We start from the raw sequence: 19,683 nt of genomic DNA on the forward strand, positions 1-19,683 counted from the left end.
TTCAAGAATCAACGACTCCAAACCATAAGAAATCACATGATAATTGATAATAAACAAAGCTGAAATAAGTTCTTATTTCACCTAGCCGTTCAGACTGGCACCAATCCGCCATTAAGACCCTTATTCGACCAAGCACAACAAACTTACAGTCATTTTAACAAATCCCATCTTCAGAGTTGAACAATTATTCATTTAATAGTTCTGAGCACTACGATGCCTCAGGATGCTCGGAAATAACCCAAAATTACAACAAACACCACGCAGCGAAACACATAAACTTGTCCCACATAATCTTACATGTTTAAGAAACAACACGGCCAACAATAGGGTACTTAGCTTGAAATTTTTTCTCCCAGTCGTTGAGAACACCGATCTCTTTCTCAGAGAGGCCTTCGAGCGAAGAGGTGATATCCTCCTCGTTCTTGGTCATCTTGGCCAGAGCTCTGCTGGCGTCCTTGCCGGCGAACATGGCGTAGGGGCCACCGGGGCCGTAGAAAGAAACGCCTGCTGCGACGTCGTAGATTTGGCCCTTCAAAGCAACATAGATGGGCTTTGATGGGTTGGTGCCATTGTAGGCCAACAGTTGCCCAGGTGTTAGCTCCATTAGCTTGGGGGGATTTGATCAGAATGAGGAACGGTAGCTTCAATTGAAGTGGAGAATTCTTCAACCACTTTTTATTTTATCTTCAATCGAAGAAAAGAGAACGAATAACAAAAGATTTTGGAAAGGTCCCAGTCCAAATAATTCCAGTGACTGACCCAAAATTAATAGGGATCTGATAGCAACTTGAATGTGCTATTTCATGTTACTTATTTAGGCTAGATTATATTTATTATTATTTTTTTTAGATCGAGTAATTTGAGTTCGTTTTGGAGTGCTTTACAAGAATCATGATCGAATTGAAGTTAATCGAACCTAAATTGCAATCAAGTCACGAAAATTAAAGTTTTAAAAAATTTGAGGTGACAACGTTGAAATGGTGTTATAGTATCTCAATGTTAAAGGATTTGATCAAATATACAAGCATGGTCGTTTTTATAAGTTTTGGAAATATGAATAACATCACGACTCTATTGTATTTTCTTTAAAATTTATCTCTTCAATTTTTAAATCATAAATTTCGGTGTTGGTGATTGTGTTAGGTCAATATCAATTTGTTTTTTCTTTTTTGTCCTCTATCTATCTACAATTTTAAATTTTATGAATTCTACGTAGAATTTTAACTATAGCACAATATTTGCTAAAAGTCGTATTTTTATTCGAGCATCAATTCAAGTTCAATTGTAAAACTATGAGACTTTAAATTTTCATGTAATATTTAATATTTTATCCAACTTTGAAACTTTAAACTTAGGTACAATATTCAATATTTATAAAATTCATCAATCTTTAGAAAGTTAATTGGTGTTTATCAATTGGACTATTCTTAAACTAAAACTCAGTTGTTGTGTTTATACTATAACATTTCCTCATTATTAATTCATTCATATGTTTGGAACCATTTGGTTTTAAAATTTTCGTTTTTTAAAATTGTATTTTTTATCTCTCAATTTATTACTAAGGTTTTCATTTTTCCTAACTAAAACTATTGAAGTTGAATCTAAATTTCAAATCCCCAAAACAAAAACGTCTTTTAAAAACCATTGTCTTGGTAACTATTTGAGTTTTTATTTTTAAAATTTAAGCTTACAACCACAAATTTCACCTTTAAATTTCTTGTTTTATTTTTGAATTTTCATTAATATTAAAAAAAATTTGAAAACTATATATATATATTAGAATTTGGCTAAAAATTCAACCATTGCAAATCATTATAAGAAATAAAGAGGAAATAAATTTCATTTTAAAAAATAAAAAACTAAATCTTATTTTGTAATATTTTTTATTTTTTAAAATTAAGTCTATAGGCACTACTCTCTCATCTATTTCTTTTTTTTGTTATCTACCTTTTATCAATAGGTTAAAATATCAAGCCAAAATTTGAAAGTTTTTAAAATTTTATTTTTATTTTAAAAATTTAATTAAGAATTCAATAAAAAATTTGAAAGAAATAACTTAATTTAGAAAAAAAAAAAAAAAAAGCAAAACAATAAATGAAATAAATACTAAATGTAACCTACAAAATTATCAAACGAGTTCTTTTTTAGTTTTAAAAAACATGGGTTGGTTTTGAAAATATCGATGGTAAATAACACGTCAAAAGGAACCTATTTGGTCCTTTTTTACAAATATGGGTAAGTATTCAACTTCTCCAATACAAAGAAACAGTGTAGCAATTGAGCTAGGTTATTCATTACGTTAAGACTTCTGAGCAATACGAAATTACAACAGAGACCACAAAGCGAAACAAATAATTAAACAACACGGCCAACAATAGGGTACTTGGCTTGAAATTTCTTCTCCCAGTCATTGAGAACACCCATTTCTTTCTCAGAGAGTCCTTCAAGCGAAAAGCTGATGTCCGCCTCGTTCTTGCTCATCTTGGCCAGAGCTCTGCTCGCGTCCTTCCCGGCGAACATGGCGTAGGGGCCACCGGGACCGTAGAAGGAAGCGCCTGCTGTGACGTCGTAGATGCAGCCCTTCAAAGCCACATAGATGGGCTTTGATCGGTCGGTGCCATTGTATGCCATCAGTTGCCGAGGTGTAAGCTCCATTAGCTCAGGGGAAATTTTATCAGAATGAAGAACCGTAGCTTCAGTTGAAGTGGTGAATTCAACCACTTTTTATATTCATCTTCAATCGAAAGTGAAGAGAAAAAAAAAGTAAAAGATTTTGGACATGTCCCATTTGGAATAATTTGACTCACTAACCACCATTAATATGCAACTTGATAAGGATAACCAGACCTCACCAATAACGAATCCAGAATTTTATATAAGAGGGTACAACTTTATATAAATATAATTTTAGATGCACCGAAATAAATATTCAAATCATATAATATCGTCACATCTAGTATAATTAACTAGCATACAAATAGTTGTAGATCCAAAATTTCATGTTAGACGAGCACAAACTTTATAAAGTCTTAGCCCATTAATTTCTAAATTTGTAATAATTTATAATGCTTGGACTTTGAAATATATCATTAGATCATTGACATCTTGATTTTTGTGTCTAATTCGTAATACCATACTTTGAAAATAAAATTAAAAAAAAAACAAAACAATGTAACTATTGACTACAAAATTGAAAATTTGAGGTTTAATTAAAAACAATTTTTTTTTGTCTAATACAACGATTAATTTTTAAGCACTTTTAATAGTTTATGAGATTTTTAGATATTAAATTAAAAGTTTACATATCTTTACATTTTTTAGAAACATATTAGAGTTTGAAAGTTTAGATATTTATTGGTTGTAATTTTAAAAACTAAGGATTAAAATTATACTAACTTGATTTTAATTTTAAAATAATGGTAAAGTAAATAACCAAGCAAAAAAAATTATTTGTGCAAATGGTATATATACTTTAATTTTCAAAAACTAAAAACCAATAACCAAATAATTACCAAAGGGGCCTAATATTTCTATACATATGCGAGAAAAAATAAAAATGAAATTAAGTTATTCTAGTATTAATATTATATGCATATAATTAATCTTAAATTGTTGTGAATTTGAGAAGCATAACAATGTACAATGAAAACATGGTTATGGAGAAAACATAATATAATAATAATACATAATAAAATAAATAACTAATAAAAAGTAAATAAAATAACAAAGAATGGATTTATCCACTTTCTCCCATCTTTTTGGATTGATCAACAATATGTTTATATCTTTAAAAACCCACTAAATGACACTATTTATAGGAAATTTGGCTATGGACACTAATAGTGTGTAATCTTGAGACACATAGACAATACATCGGGGAATGGATAGGTGACATATGGCCGATGGACACTAATAATGGACATTTACATTACACCTAATTTAACATATTTATAATACTCTCCCTTAAATGCTCATTATATATGAAATATGTCTCGTTAAAATATCTTACTAGGAAAAAACTCACTGGGAAAAAAATCCTAGTGAAGGAAAATGAGTACATATTCATATAATCTGATACTCTTAAAATGTATATTTACTCTTCCTCATGGAAATATTACTTGAAATCTCTGAGTCGCCGCATTCCAATGTTGTGCACCAGTTTTTCAAAGGTTGCAGTAGGTAATGTCTTTGTAAATAAGTCTGCTAGGTTATCTTTCAAATAAATTTGTTGTACAATGACGTCGTCATTTTCTTCAAGATCATGAGTGTAGAAAAGCTTCGGTGAAATATATTTCCCTTTAATATATCCTCCTTTGATTTGGGATATGCATATTGTATTGTCTTCGTATAATATTGTTAGAAGATTTTTACCAGAAGACAAACCACATGTTCCATGAATGTGTTGAGTCATTGATTTTAGCCATACACATTTTCGAATAGCTTCGTGAATTGCAAGAATCTTAGCATATTTTGAGAAAGTGGTTGTTATGGTCTCTCTCACCGATCGCCATGATATAGCAGTTCTCCCACATGTGAACAGATAACTTATTTGAGATCTAGCATTGTATGGATCGGATAAATATCCAGAATCTGCATAACCAACTAAATCAAAATTTTATTTATTTGACTACAACAAATATATGTCGATCATTCCTCGAAGATAACAAAGTATATGCTTCTATCTTGCTAATAAATTTACTGAAAATGCAATATATGGTCTTATGTTATTAGCTAGATACATAAATGCACCAATTGCACTAAGTTATGGTACTTCAGGACAAAGAACTTCTTCATTATCATCTTGAGGTCGAAATATATCTTTCTTCACATAGTGAAACGAACTTCCATTGGAATGTTCAATAGCTGTGCTTTGTCCATATAAAATCTTTTCAAAAATTTTCCTATATAAGTTGACTAATGAACAAATATCTCATCTTCTAAATACTCAATTTGCAGGCCAAGGAAAAAATTTATTTTCCTGAGATCTTTCATCTCAAATTCTTTCTTAAGATATTCTATTACCTTTGAAAGCTCATTAGGGGTCCTAATTATATTTAAGCTATCAACATATACAGTTATAATAGCAAATTCTGACAGTGACTTCTTTATAAAAACACATGGACATATTTGATTGTTTTGATACACTTTTTTCAACAAATATCCACTCAGGCGATTGTATTACATTAGTCCTGATTGTTTCAATCTATATAGCGATCTTTGTAACTTTATTGAAACAATTCTCAAGAATTTGATTTATATGTTTTAGGCACCTTAAATCCTTCTGGAATTCTCATATAAATATCATTATCAAGAGATCCATAAAAATATATTGTGATTATATCCATAAAATGCATATCCAAACTTTTATACATAGTCAGACCAATTAAATATCTTAGTGTAATTGCATCCACCAGCGAAGAATACGTCTCCTCATAATCAATACCAGGTCTTTGTGAAAAACCTTGTGCAACTGGTATTGCTTTATATCTTGTGACCTCATTATTTTCATTTATTTTCCTCACAAATACTTATTTTATCCCACAGGTTTAACTTCTTCTGGTATTCAGACTATTGGTCCAAAAACCTGACATTTTGAAAGTGAGTTTAATTCTGCCTTGATTGCTTCTTTCCACTGGAGCCAATCTTTTCTATATCAACATTCTTATAGATTTTGGTTTTTCTATATCAACATTCTTATAGATTTTGGTTCAAAATCCACATTTTCAGATATAATATAAAGAGCAATATTATATGCAAAAATGTTGTCAATAACTACATGAGTTCGATTTCATCTTTTTCCTGTCATGACTTAGTTTATTGAAATCTCATTATTGTCTTTCGGTATTTCACCTTCCTCACTAGTTATGTCAAGGATTTCTTCATGGATATTTACATCCTCAACCAAGTCTTTTTTACTATTAATTAGTTTTCTTTTTCAAAGATTTTTATCTTTGGAACCCACTGGTCTAACGTATTCCAGACTCATTAGTGATAACTTGCTGTATTGGGATATTAATTTTCGATGGAACATTTGCAATTGGTATACGAGATTTAGTTACTTTCTTTGCATCTATAAATGCATCTGGTAACTCATTTGTTATACTTTGCAAATAAATTATCTTATGAACTTTAAGTTCACATTGATCTGTACGGGGATTTAAATGAGAGAATAACGATACATTCTATGTAATTTCTTTTTCCAAGTTCTTAATTCCTCCCCCTAATGTTGGAAAATTTGTCTCATTAAAATGACAATCAACAAATTTTCATATCAAATATATATTCCTGACCTCCTTTGAGAACTCATCTTAGTACGTTGTGGTGGAGCAATTGGAACATATACTACACATCCAAAAATTCTTAGATGAGAAATATTTGGCTCATGACCATAAGCTAATTGTAATGGCGAGTACTTATGATAAGCTACTGGCCTAATGCATACAAGTGATGTTGCATACAAAATAGCATGTCCCCATACAGTATAGGAAGCTTAACTCTCATAAGAAATTGCCTAGCAATTAACTACAAACGTTTTATGAATGATTTTGCTAAACCATTTTTATGTATGAACATGAGCTACAGGATGCTCAACACTTATCCCAATTGACATACAATAATTATCAAAAGCTTTGGATTTAAATTCACAAGCTTCATCAAGACGAATGATCTTAATTGTATAATCAGAAAATTGTGCCCTTAACTTAATTATTTGAGCAAGTAATCTTGCAAATGCAAGATTTCGACTTGATAAGCATACATATGACCATCCGGTGAATGCATCTATTAATACCATAAAATATTTAAATGGTCCACTTGGGGGTTAATAGGTTCACATATATCACCATGAATTCATTCTAAAAATGTAGGTGATTCAGTCCCCACTTTAACTGGTGATGGTCTAATGATTAATTTGCCTTGAAAGCAAGCATCACATGATAATTCCTTAGATTGAAGAATCTTCTGGCTTTTCAATGGATATCCATTTGAATTCTTAATCATTATTCTCATCATTATAATCTCTGGATGACCTAATCTGTCATGCCAAATTGTAAATGTGTATGGATTCATGAACTTCAGGTTCATTGTTGCATATGTTTCAATTGTTCCTATATGAGTAATATAATCTAGAAGATAAAGTAGACAATTCTTCCAATATACGTTTTTCTTATGACACAGTAGGTATGATATAAAGATGTTTCATATTATTCTTTCTATCAGTCTCAGTATGTAACCGTTGCAATGTATATCTTTAAAATTAAGTAGATTTCTTTTTTATTGACTAGAGAACAATGTATTGTTAATTATAAATTTTATCCTCTAGGCAAAATAAGATTCGTTTCTCCAAACCTTCAATTAGGTTTGTAGAACCTGATATTATATTGACTTTTGCTTCCAATATTGTCTGTTTGGAAAGATATTTTTTACTTGTAAGTATTATATATGTAGTTGCATTGTTCGCCAGATATAGATCTTTTTTACTCATTTTTTAGTCACCCAACATATGAAAATGATCTAGGTTTCTTCATCAAAAGAAAATAATTACAATAAGAAAAACGACATTTGGAATATACAAATATTAAAATCTACTAAGAGAAAAAAAAACATGGAGATCAATAAAAACCAACATTAAGTGTAGATTTTTCAAAGTCAAAGGAAACACTTGATGCTCCATCAATACTGCTAATTTTCTCTTAGAAGATTCAAAAAAGTTTGCCCCATCCAAATTTGTTATATGGGATGGGTCAAATATGTCATTATCCTGATATGCAAAATTTGTTTTCACATTTTTCTTTTTTTCTTTCCGGGATGCTTGAGAGAGATCAACTATGTGTTTTGACGTATGACAGGTACGTGACCGATGCCCAATCATTTCACATCGGAACATGTATTTTTAACACTCTTTGAACTCTTATCTTGTAGAGCTTTTCCTTTGTGATCATCATTTTATATGATTCTTTTGAAATTTGAATGATAAGAATGACCACCATGAAAATAATAATTATTTCTTCCTCTACCATAGTCACGACCTCGGCCACAACTACGACCTTGACCATGATTATTATTAAAATTTACAATATTCACTTCAGGAAATGGTGTCATCTCAGTTGGTCGATATTCATGATTTTTCATTAATAACTCATTATTTTGTACGACCAAGAAAAGACATGAAATTAGTTCACAATATTGTTTAAAACATTTCTCTCAATATCATTGTTGTAGGAGCATCTTCGAGATGACATGAAATGTAGAAAATATCTTCTCTAACATATTAGCTTAAGTAATTTTTTCTCCACATAACAATAGTTTCGAACTGATTTTAAATAATACGGAGTTGTAATCACTTACTGATTTGAAATCTTGTAGCCTTAAGTGCATCCACTAATAACGAGCTTTAGGAAGAATAATTTTTTTTTTTTTTATGATCATACATCTCTTTCAAATTTTTTCACAATATATGAGGATTTTTTATTGTAAGATACTCCATTTTTAATCCCTCGTGAAGATGATGCCGAAGAAAAATCATAGCTTTTTCTTTATCCTCTTTCCAAGATTCATAGCATCTAGGTGGATTTCTGCATCAGGTACCCATGACAAATAATTGCTGTTGTAAATATCAAGGGTGAAAAATTCTAATTTTGTGAGCTATATCATGGCAGTACTATCATAAAATATTGTATTTATATCATAAATTTAATAGATATTAAATATGCAAAATAACGTTAAATTTATTAATTATAACGAAGAGGAAAAAATCGACATACCTTTAGGACCTACCTTTAGCAAAGAAAACGATAGAAGCTTGTGTTGGTAATATGTTGTGAATTTGAGGAGCACAACTACATGCAACGAGAACACGGATATGGAGAAAATATAATATAATAATAATATATAATAAAATAAATAAAATAACAAAAAATGGATTTCTCCACTTTCTCTAATATTTTTAGATTAATCACCAATATGTGTATCTTTCAAAATCTACAAAATGCCAATATTTATAGACAATTTGGCTAGTAGGAGGTGGAACACATGGACACTAATAATATATAATTTTGAGACACATGGCTAATGGATACTAATAATGGTACATTACACATAATTTAACATATTTATAATATAAACAAAGTTATATAAGAATTAGTCAATATAAAGATGAAAAAAAAACCACCTTTTGGTAGTATCGAACCCCAATCATCAGACTTACAAAAAGTTCTCGTTAGTACACATTATAAAGTATTATTATATTTTTTTTATATTTTATAATAAAATAATATATATAATTAAAACAAAATGGTATGATATTATCTACTTTGGGCATAAACCACATGCCTTTACTTTTGGTACCACCCAAAAGGCTTCGGAGATAATTCTTCTTATATACTCATGATCATTCATTTCTCTAACCCAATGTGGGATTTTGTTTGCACTTAACAAACCTCCCCTCAAACAAAATACACTTTGAACCTCCCCTCGAACAAATCTGTTTCACTCCCACCCATGAGAGCTTGTTCTAAATCCCAAGGCACCTCCCGTTCATCTTGGATCACTTGCTCATCCGAGCATGAGCACGGATCACACTTACTCTTATCATCTAGATAAAACACGGACAAGGCTCACCAAATTTCTTTGTTCAGAATCTTAGGATTCAACCCACACAGTTGGACCTAGACCAATACTTTGATATCAATTGTTAAGGACAACGACCCTCCAACTATCTCCACGATATTGTCCATTTTGGGTATAAACCCTCATGGTTTTGTTTTTGGTTTTACCCCAAAAGCTTCATACCAATGGAAGTAATTATTCACACTGGAAACATCTATACTTCGGTGCATCTTGGGCTGCATAGTCAAATTTACAATTTTTCGTATGATTAGAATTCCATCACGAAAATTTAAAAAATTTGTGTTTCAAATGTGCCATTAGTTTTTTTTTGGTCTCATGTGTCGATCATGATCGAGATGCACCAAGGATGAGTCATTAGAATAATTGGCCAAGAAAGATGTTATTGTTGAAATGTGGAAAACTTTGGAAAAATTTTCAAAGATAGAAAAAATGCCAAGCTATTTATAGAAATAGCAAAAAGAAAAAAAAAACACTGGTAGACATTGATACGAGTGTTTTTTTTTTTTTTTTTTTGTAATCAGTTTCTCTTACTGATAGACATTGATAGACTTCTATTATATCTATTAGCCTCTATCAAAGAAGATTAAAATTTTGTTATCTTAGGTAAATAATTTCTCTTATTTTTCTATTTTTGAAAATCCTCTAAAACTTTAAGTAGTGCTATTTCTAAGAATTATTCAAAAAAAAAATGTAGCACAAATACTAGAGACGATTTTGTAACTTCAACAATGATTTGAGAAATTTTGACCATTCTACAACTAAAATAAAACTTTTGAAGTTAAATAATTGAAACTCAAAACAAAATATGGAAATAATAAAAATTATAATTTAACTTTAAATTTAAGTAAAATATAGGTAAAAATACTGTTTTGGTCTATATGATTGTATTTGAAAGTGTGAAAATTTGATCAATATACTTTAAATGCATCTTAAAAATAATCTTCCACCATTAGTTGGTAAAGTCTCCATGGACCAAGATTCAAAATCCAAAATCGATATCCTAGTTTAAATTCTAGGTTGGGGCATTACGATTAGTATAATGGAGGAAATTATCCTAGTACGATACAGTTCGAGATGAATCAAGATAGAAGTTGGTGGAATGTGTTGCTCAAGCCTCAATTAGAGGAAGAGTATATGAATGAACCAAAACTACATTCATCTGAATGAGAGGGGGTACTTATCAGGTCATGTAAGAATGGTTAAAATAAACTTGAATTGATACCTTTTTCAATGGATAATCATAAGAACTCAAAATTTAAGCGTATTTGGCTTAGAGTAATCTTAGGTTTGGTGACCTCCTCGTGATTTTCTTAATAAACATGCAAGTAAGAAAAAAAACGTATTGGAAGAACTTATGTTGGTATGTTAGGAACTTTCTTAAGAAACGTGTAAGGGAGAAATATAGGTTTGAGAGAGCTAGAGGAGTGAGTTTTTTCGTTTTCTATATTTATTGAAAGCATAAGAATAATTTAGAGAGAATATGGACTATAAGAAAATAATCATCAAACTACAAGTACCAAAATAGTAATTTAACCATTTAAAAGAAACACCCATTCATCCATACAAATTCTAGAAAAGCCCTCCCCTCCCTCCCCTCCCTCCCCTCATCCTTACAATAGAATCTTCTTGCACATCTTTCCATAGCATTTCATACGCAAGCTACCATTTATTTTCTAAAAAAATAAGTTGAATTTGAAAACTATTTGGGTTTTGGTTTTTTTAAAAAATTAAACCTATAGACATTAATTCTACCTTCAAATTTCTTCATTTATTATCTACTTTTCAATATGGTTTAAAAAAGAAGCCAAATTTTGAAAACTAAAAAAAAAAATAGTTTTTAAAAACTTGTTTTTGTTTTTGAAATTTGACTAACAATTCAAACATAATAATTTAGAAAGATGCAAATCATTATAAGAAATTGGTAGAAAATAAACTTGATTTTAAAAAACTAAAAATAAAAAATAAAATAGTTAGCCAATGAAACTTTAGTGTCACAATTGTGTTTAGAGATTTTTTTATTAAAAGAAAGTGATCTAGACGGAAAAGAAAAGGGGAAAACAGAATCTTAAACTTCTATCCTGTCTCAAGTGATGCCATATGACCCATATCTTCCAATATTCTAGAGATCTTCTCCCTTCATATTTCCAAAGGAAGAAAAAAAATGAGAAATTTTTATGGATAGAAAAAATGTCAGACTATTTATAAAAATAGTAAAAATATCCTCAATAAAACTTCTATCAACATCTATCACATAATATCAATGATAAATTTCTATCAATTTCTATCATTAATAGACACTGATAGACTTTTATCAATCTCTATCAGTTTCTATCAAAGAATATTAAATTTTGTTATATAGTGTAAATAATTTATCTTATTTTTCTATTTTTAAAAATTCACCCATTGAAAAAATTACCAGAAACTGGAGTGATATCTTAAAGGATTAAACAAACACTTTTTCATTCAAAAATAATCAGCTTAAATATATTAACAACACCAAGAAAGATAATAATGTAATTTTTTTATTAGTTAAAAGCACAAACAAATCATGTATAGTTCAATAGATAAAAGAGGTAAAGGTTTAATTCCCACCTCCGATCTGGTATAAAAACAATTGTAAAAAGCAACGGAAACATCCTTACAAAAATAATAATAAAGTCCTAATATATATATGTGTATATATATATCATAGGAGCCTCCTCTCGAAGAAAAGAGCCAACAGATAGACGCAAAGATCATCTGCACATAACATTTGTAAGGAATAGACAGGCAAACTTCAATTTTCAATATTAATTCTGAAGAATCGGTGTCAACAAAATGCTTGCTAAGCAATGCTAAATCTAATATATTCCCCTCATAAAATCAAGCAATTGCAACAAAAGCAACACTTATGATATGCATTTCATTCAGGAGGCACAAGAATTCCTTTGTTGTTCTGAATGACACTACATTGCATCCTAAGTATAAGGCTCCCACCAAAGTTTTAAGGTTGCATGATGCATCAGCAGGAATACTGTGGCACAAGACTTCTTTGTCTAACAAGCTCATGGAGATCATGAACAATCTTAAATACAGCATCGGGTCTGGCAAGCCTCAAGGCATTCTGTGACATGATCAACAACTCATCTGCTTTTGGCCCAAACCATTTTGCTACAATGTTGGCTATCTCTTTAGGAGATTTTGAAAACTTCCCGCATCCGTTTTCAACGACATATGGCACATTCCCAGCTTCCTAAAAGCAAAAAAGAAGTATTTTGGTAACGAATATGACTGTGATGGGAAAAGTAACCTGAAATTTTTGACAGCTCCATCCAGTTCTATAAACATATATGATGTGTGACCAATCTGTGAATAGAGCAACCAAATCACAATTCATTAATTTAAACTTGTAGAATATCAATTTGCATGCGTCCTATAGATTTGATGGTCCTAATACGTAGAAACTAGCTTGGGAAGTGTTTCTTTCATTGTATGATAACCTCAAGGTCACGAGAAATGTCTGTATCGACTTTGCCTATACATGAAAGAAATTTATGAATGACCTGCCAATGTACAGAACTTTGAAGAATTCAATAAGAAAATTACCTGTCCAGCAATGTAGTCATTCAGAATTATAGGAAGACCTCTTATCATGGCTTCAGCGATCGTTCCAGGGCCCGCCTGCAGAGGTAAACTCGTTAGTTGATAGCCACATTCACCGTGAAAATCAAATCATAATATCCATTCAGAAATTACCTTTGTTATAATGCAATCACAAGCTCCCATGCATTCCTCCATTTTTGTGACAAACCCCTTCACCTACAACATTAGAGAAACTTTTGGTGGATGTCCATGAATTTAGGAATGGATGTCTTTTCGACCAAGCATCTAGGTAGTAACTATAGCTAGCCAATGACAAACTTGTTGAAACTTGGTATGCGTCATAAATGATAAAGCATATAACATGCAGCTGACTTTGACCAATCAAAGCCTATATGCCCTCATTGGAGCACTAAAGTCGAGGTGCAAAGGCGTTAGCACGTCAATTTCCTAGCTCATCAACAGTTCACTAAACATAGAAAGAGATGGTCGAAACCAGCTCCTATAAAGTTGCTAAGTTTTCTTTTCAGGGTCACCTACTTGATGCTTCAAGTAATATACAAAGGGCCTTTTGTTCAAGTAAAAGCTCTTAGCCTTTTTTATCATTGCAAGCAGGGCAGTATAGGTGATATTGGTAAATTAATGCATGAGTTCAGGTCCCCATGTCCTACCAATACTTTGAGGAAGCAAGATCGTCAAACCGGTTATAGGGAGTCAAAAGCAAGCAAAGTCAAAAAGTGGGTCAAACTCACATAGAAGTTGAGTAGGTATTATGGATTCCATCAGTGAAGAATTTCATAGCTTCCATAGTTTCATATTTTAACCATTTGCAGGAAACACATCTTCAGTAAAGATAAAAGACGGCATTTTTGACTTTTTGACAAATTCTGTTTGTCTATAAAACCAATATGAGAATTTAAAAAAATTTGATAACGGGCAATAGTCCAAACTGCTATCAAAGCATAAGTGAGGATTTCAGACAGTTGAATACCTGAACAGGAACCTTCCAATCAATTGAACGTAACCTGCCAGCTAGCTTTTTGTTGTGGCCACAAATCACAAGAACTTGGCCTATTGGCTCTCCATGATTTTCGTCAAATAATGCCTTACTTAGTGCCTTTGCAGTAGCCTCAATGGGACCCATACCTTCTCCCCCTCCCATGAGTAACACAGCAGGAAGATTTTCATCCATGCCCAAGTCTTTTCTTAACTCAATCTGTAATCATTATAGAAGAAGCAGGCTTTAATTCAAAAAATTAGACCAGAATTCCATTCAATATTAAATAACAACTTCAAAGATTTTATGTCATGGTGAATGAAATATTTCTCAAGGAAAAAGGTTATTGCAAATTCCCAGAGACCATTCCACTTGTGTTTTCAGAAAAAAATTATATAAGGTTCCTATTCTACATAACTTGAGGATCTAAAGAGTTAAACACTTAAGTGTACAGTTAGGAAATCGTGGAGAGAAAAAAAGCATCGTCAATCGAAAACAATTCTTAAAGTCCTAAAACTGGAAGAATAGACGAGACAAGTAAGACTGCATGGTAGTGAAGGCAAAAAGACAATTCTTAAATCAGTAGTCTACCTTTGGACGAATAGGCTTAACAAAGGAAGGCCGCACGGGAAGGCCATAAACCTTTAGTTTGGAAGGCTGGAGTCCAGCTTTCAAAGCCCTCTTTGCTACCTCCTTTGATGGGCAGTAGCATCTCGTTACAAGCTTATGAAACCTGAACAGAATATTAATATGATGAAAACTATGCAGTGAATAAGGGGTCAATAGACATAACAAAAAGAATGACTAACCATGTAGGGTGGCAGGTGCTCAAATCTGTGACCACCGTGGTGAAAACAATCTTATTCAAGAGGCCCTTTGACCTCAAGATACGAAGGGGAACATGCTGCATCAGAGGATGAACACTGATAATAATATCTGGCCGATATTTCATCAGTCCTTTTGCCACTTCTCTGGGAGACGATGATGAATAAGAAAATTTTCATGAAATTGAACAACTCAAAAGAACCAAAATGCCAATCAAGGAAAATAGTCATTGAAAATCTTAAGGCAACTTCTAGTGGGAGGGGCGGAAAAACTCACCGAGCTATGAATGTTGAAGTTGCAGCAAAATTTGACTGGTGAATCACTTTAGGAGCGGTCACATAGTAAGTCATCTTCCACAATGTGCCATGTTTCACCAAGAAGTTGTAGCTTCTTGGTAATTGATTGAACGGCCAAGGAGTGTGGTCTGTCCACAAATCAGTTATAAACACCTGCAATCATTCACATTAGATCCAGATGAAGCAATGTCAACGTTGTCACAGAACCACATAAAGCTAAGATACAATATGCTTTCCTTAAACCTCGAATGAATTATTGAGAAATTGAATGTCACATGTATGAGATCCTAAACCAGCATTTTGGGTCCAATAAAAGAATCCTAAGCATCGACCCAGCAAAACTAACCTGATAATCGTTTCCAAATTCTTCATTAAAGGCTGCCTTGATCGCTTCAGCAGAAGCCCGATGACCCCCACCGGTGTCACTCATCAAAATAAGAACTCGTTTGGGGTTCTCAGCCTCAACTCCATTCAATGGCAGTGCCCCATCCTGCGAAACACCAAATCCACCGTCTCTAATCCCATTGGTCTCATCTGAAACACCACCTAACGAAGCAAACCCAAGTGGGGGTTTATTACAATGGAACTTTATCACACTATTGAACTCGTTCACAAATCTCCTTAAGCTCGAGCTACCTCTTGAACTCAAACTCAACGAAACACCAGACCTGGGTGGCCTTTTGACACAACGATAATCCTCAAACCGGTTCAAGTAAAGAGAGTTTGACGAGGACCCAGAACACCCATCAGAATTCAAGTTAAGAAACCTTGAACTAAACGCAAAATAACCCAATTGAGAAACGAAATCGAAAACAGAACCATTTTCTTGGACAATAGCCGACGGATTACGCATGTTTTTGCAGCTAAGTAAGATACATGGAGATCAACGAAATGGGTGTTCTGTAAAACCAAAAATTGAACGATTCCAGGAGAAAAAAGAAGGCGGGAGAGAGATTTTGCGGGAGATTAAGATTCAGAATTAGAATGAAGAAATAAAAAAGAGGGATGTTGAAGTTGAATGAGAGGGACCTTCAGCTTTCGAGAACTGCTTGTTCCACAGCCACAAAGAGAGGATCTAGTGAAATATGGCGCTTGTGGATGTGTCCTTTTATGCCTTTTTTTTTTCTCCGCGCTTAGTTTTCACAGCTCCATAGCCCAGAATTGAAGCGCATATTCCATTGACAATGGAAATTGATACCTATACACTATCGGATAGGACCCTCCAACTGTAATAGGTTTACACTAGTCGTCTCCTAGTCCACCGTCCATCGCAATTCTCTTTGGAAAATCAACGAAATGAAAGAACTTTCTTTGGGGTTTTCATGATTTCTCCAAATACCCCATTTTACCCGACAGTCAAATTAATCCAAGTTTTCATTTTTATTTTTTCCATCTAAAATCTAGTCATTAATAAAGAATATGGACAGCATTTGAATTTGACGAGTAAAAGAATAGTTTTTTCCCCCTTCTAATTACAAATTTAGTGGATTAACTTTGATGTTGTCCCATGGATTTCTTAATTTATGAAAATGATGAAATAGGTATCTGAAAGAAGTTTAAATCATGTGTCTAATTTGTTTTTAAATTTTTTAAATGTCAAATTGATCTCTTAACCTTTAATTTATTGTCTAATAAGTCTCCACCATATATTCAATTTTTTCTAGGAGTTAATAGATCATGTAAACTTTTTTATTTTGTGAATATTAATAAATGTTAAATATGTTAATAACTTATCATACACATATTTGAAAAACTCATAATATTTAAAATTGAGAGTTTAGATTATGTTAAGTGTTTAAGTGTAGTTTGATAATTATTTTTTCATAATCATTTGACTTTTAGTTTTTATTTTTGAAAATTAAGCATATAAACACTATTCTCATTTTTAAATTTTTTTCATTTTTTTATCTACTTTTTTTATTAATGGTTTAAAAAACCAAATCAAAATTTGAAAACTAAAAAAGTAGTTTTTCAAAAATTGCTTTTGTGTTTTCAAATTTTGCTAATAATTCGACCATTATACTTAAAAATATTCAAATCACAATAAAAAAAAAAAAAAGGGAAAAGACAGGCTTAATTTCAAAAAATCAAAAATAAAAAACAAAATAGTTACTAAACTGAACCTTCTTTTTTAGTTTTTTTATTTAACTTATTCATGATTCCCCCTCATTTCTTTATTATAGTTTTCACTTTTCCTAAAGAAACATATGAATTCTTACTAAGTTTTTTTTTAAAAAAAAAAAAGCAATATTTTAAAAACTAGATTGTTTAATTTTCAAAGTTTGACTTGGATTATGAAAACATTTTTATAGAGTATGTAACAAAACAAAGAAATACAGAGGTGGAAATAATGTTTAGAAGTTTAATTAAAAGAAGAAGAAAAACCCAAGTTATCAAAAAATACTCTAGGTTCCATTTAGTAACTATTTAGTTTTTTATTTTTGAAAATTACGCCTATAAATACTCATTTCACATCTATTATCATTTACTTTCAATCAATGTTTTAAAAAACTAGCCAATTTTTTAAAAGTAAAAGATGTATTTGAAATATATATATATTAAAAAATTTGGTTAGAAATTCCACTCTTTTATTTAAAAAGGATGAAAATTATTGTCAAAAATGGGAAGAAAATAGGTATAATTTAAAAAATTAAATGATTACAAAGGACATTAATTTTTAGTTTTTCTTTTTTTAAAAAAAAGTTAATATTTGGATGTAGTTGTGCCCATGTTCATACATTCCTTCACTCATAAAGAATTTTTTTTTTAACAAAACGAAAAGTTATTCTACTTTGTTATCTAGGTTTAAAAGTGTTTTTTAAAATCCAAGGCATTTTAAAAAGGAAAAAAAAAAAAAGTAGTGATTATAGATTCTATATTTACTTTTAGGTAATGACTAAAGTATTCAAATTTTTCTTTGAAAGTTAGGTTGGAGATAATATAAAAGAAAAGGAAAAAAAAAAAGTTAAAAGTTTCATTGGGTAGTCATTATAATTTTTTTTTTTTTAAAAATCAAGTCTATAAATATTACTTTCATCTTTAAATTGTTTCATTTATTATCTACTTTTTAGTAATAGTTTAAAAAACCAAACCAAAATTTGAAAACTAAAAAAAAATTTCAAAAACTTATTTTTGTTTTTAAAATTTGACTAAGAATCCAACTATTGTAAAATATGCAAATCATTGTAAGAAATAGAAAGAAAATAGACTTAATTTTTTAAAAAAAAAATAAAAAAAACGAAATAATTATCTAGATTTTCATCAAACGAGTAAAAACAATCTATTAAATCCAAAATTAAAAATTCGGAAAATTATTTCACATTTTAAGGGAAAAAAAATAAAAAGAAAAAGAAAATCATTAAACTTCAAAGTTGAAAGTCCATTATCTCAATTCCCACGTTTTGTTTTCCCTAGATTTTTATTTTTCTTATCCTCTCTACAATCATCATTAGCCACCATTGTTTAGCCTTTGAAAAGCAAATAAAACAAGGGCTGATTCGTAAGGGTCCTTTACGCGGTGTGAAATTCAATACAAAATTCATGTTCCGCCTAACTATTTCTTCTCTAATCTCTTCCCATAGTCGATTGAAAAAGTTCAACCATTGCATTTCTCCGACCACTTTATAAATACATAAAAATCATCATACTTATTCTTTCTAAAAAAAAAAAAAAATCATTACATTTAATAGCTTACGTAATTATTTTAAATCATAAAATTATGAAAAATATTTTCAAATATAGTAAAATGTCTATTAGTAATAGATCGCGATAAACATCTATCATGATCTATTGTATTCTATCATTAATAGATATTGATTGTATTTGTAAAAAAGTTGGTCAATTTTTTTTTTTAGTGGAGGGAATAGCCCTTAATCTTTTGCCTTTTTAAGTTCGTCTTAATACATTAAATTAACAATTTAATTCATGATTATTAAATTAAATCTAAATTATTTTAAATTAAATGCATAGAGATCAAACCATTAATGTAATGAAAACATAAAGACCAACTGTACTTTTCAAACCAATTTTATTATTTCTGGTTATTAAACCATTTTGTTTTACTATTGTAAGCATTCGTGCTAACCCTATATAAACATAATTCATAGGACTTTTTGTATCTCATTTAGGTGATTACCATAAGAGTTATATCCCTTCATTAAAGATGACTCAACTTCGACAATGATCCATTACATATTTCGTTAGGTTCGAGATTGTTATCATGTCCTGTTAATAATTTAAAATCAATTTAACGTTTGGTTTTAAAATTTCGAACGTAATTTTCATACTAAAAAAACATGTTTGGAAGAGATTTTAAATTAAAGAAAAATGATTTTAATCCTTATCAAAATAAATTAATTG

The 19,683-nt window shown here is 30.7% G+C and overlaps 3 protein-coding genes across 4 annotated transcripts; all 3 read right to left on the minus strand.

Moving 5' to 3' along the window:
- On the minus strand, positions 1–721 carry LOC120075577 (probable steroid-binding protein 3). The gene has a single exon (XM_039029105.1). The coding sequence runs from the start codon at positions 602–604 to the stop codon at positions 302–304; it is 303 nt and encodes a 100-aa protein (XP_038885033.1). The 5' UTR covers positions 605–721; the 3' UTR covers positions 1–301.
- Positions 722–2,271: 1,550 nt separating this feature from the next.
- On the minus strand, positions 2,272–2,719 carry LOC120076508 (probable steroid-binding protein 3). Its single transcript, XM_039030356.1, has one exon. It carries the CDS (start codon positions 2,653–2,655, stop codon positions 2,356–2,358), a length of 300 nt encoding a protein of 99 aa, XP_038886284.1. The 5' UTR covers positions 2,656–2,719; the 3' UTR covers positions 2,272–2,355.
- A 9,631-nt stretch (positions 2,720–12,350) lies between these two features.
- Positions 12,351–16,608, minus strand: LOC120075858 (monogalactosyldiacylglycerol synthase, chloroplastic). Of its 2 annotated transcripts, none has more exons than XM_039029566.1 (8): positions 15,671–16,604; positions 15,305–15,477; positions 15,013–15,174; positions 14,795–14,936; positions 14,198–14,422; positions 13,363–13,425; positions 13,213–13,287; positions 12,351–12,859 (listed from the first exon to the last, which is right to left on the minus strand). In XM_039029566.1, the coding sequence occupies exons 1-8, from the start codon at positions 16,175–16,177 to the stop codon at positions 12,629–12,631; spliced, it is 1,578 nt and encodes a 525-aa protein (XP_038885494.1). In that variant the 5' UTR covers positions 16,178–16,604; the 3' UTR covers positions 12,351–12,628. The 2 variants fall into 2 exon arrangements, with proteins under 2 accessions (XP_038885494.1, XP_038885495.1); XM_039029567.1 differs by having other exon boundaries at positions 12,642–12,972; positions 15,671–16,608.
- Between the last annotated feature and the right edge of the window lie 3,075 nt (positions 16,609–19,683).

Source organism: Benincasa hispida, chromosome 4 (assembly GCF_009727055.1).
Source record: "Benincasa hispida cultivar B227 chromosome 4, ASM972705v1, whole genome shotgun sequence".
Taxonomy (NCBI): Eukaryota; Viridiplantae; Streptophyta; class Magnoliopsida; order Cucurbitales; family Cucurbitaceae; genus Benincasa; species Benincasa hispida.

Bases quoted from the DNA above. Each gene is read 5' to 3' on its own strand.
- LOC120075858 (XM_039029566.1), bottom strand. From the start codon at position 16,177: ATGCGTAATCCGTCGGCTATTGTCCAAGAAAATGGTTCTGTTTTCGAT. The intron at 15,478-15,670 runs GTTAGTTTTGCT...GAATGATTGCAG, and splicing joins AATTTGGAAACGATTATCAG to GTGTTTATAACTGATTTGTG. The intron at 12,860-13,212 runs GTAATTTTCTTA...TTTTGCTTTTAG, and splicing joins ATGACTACATTGCTGGACAG to GAAGCTGGGAATGTGCCATA.
- LOC120076508 (XM_039030356.1), bottom strand. From the start codon at position 2,655: ATGGAGCTTACACCTCGGCAACTGATGGCATACAATGGCACCGACCGA.
- LOC120075577 (XM_039029105.1), bottom strand. From the start codon at position 604: ATGGAGCTAACACCTGGGCAACTGTTGGCCTACAATGGCACCAACCCA.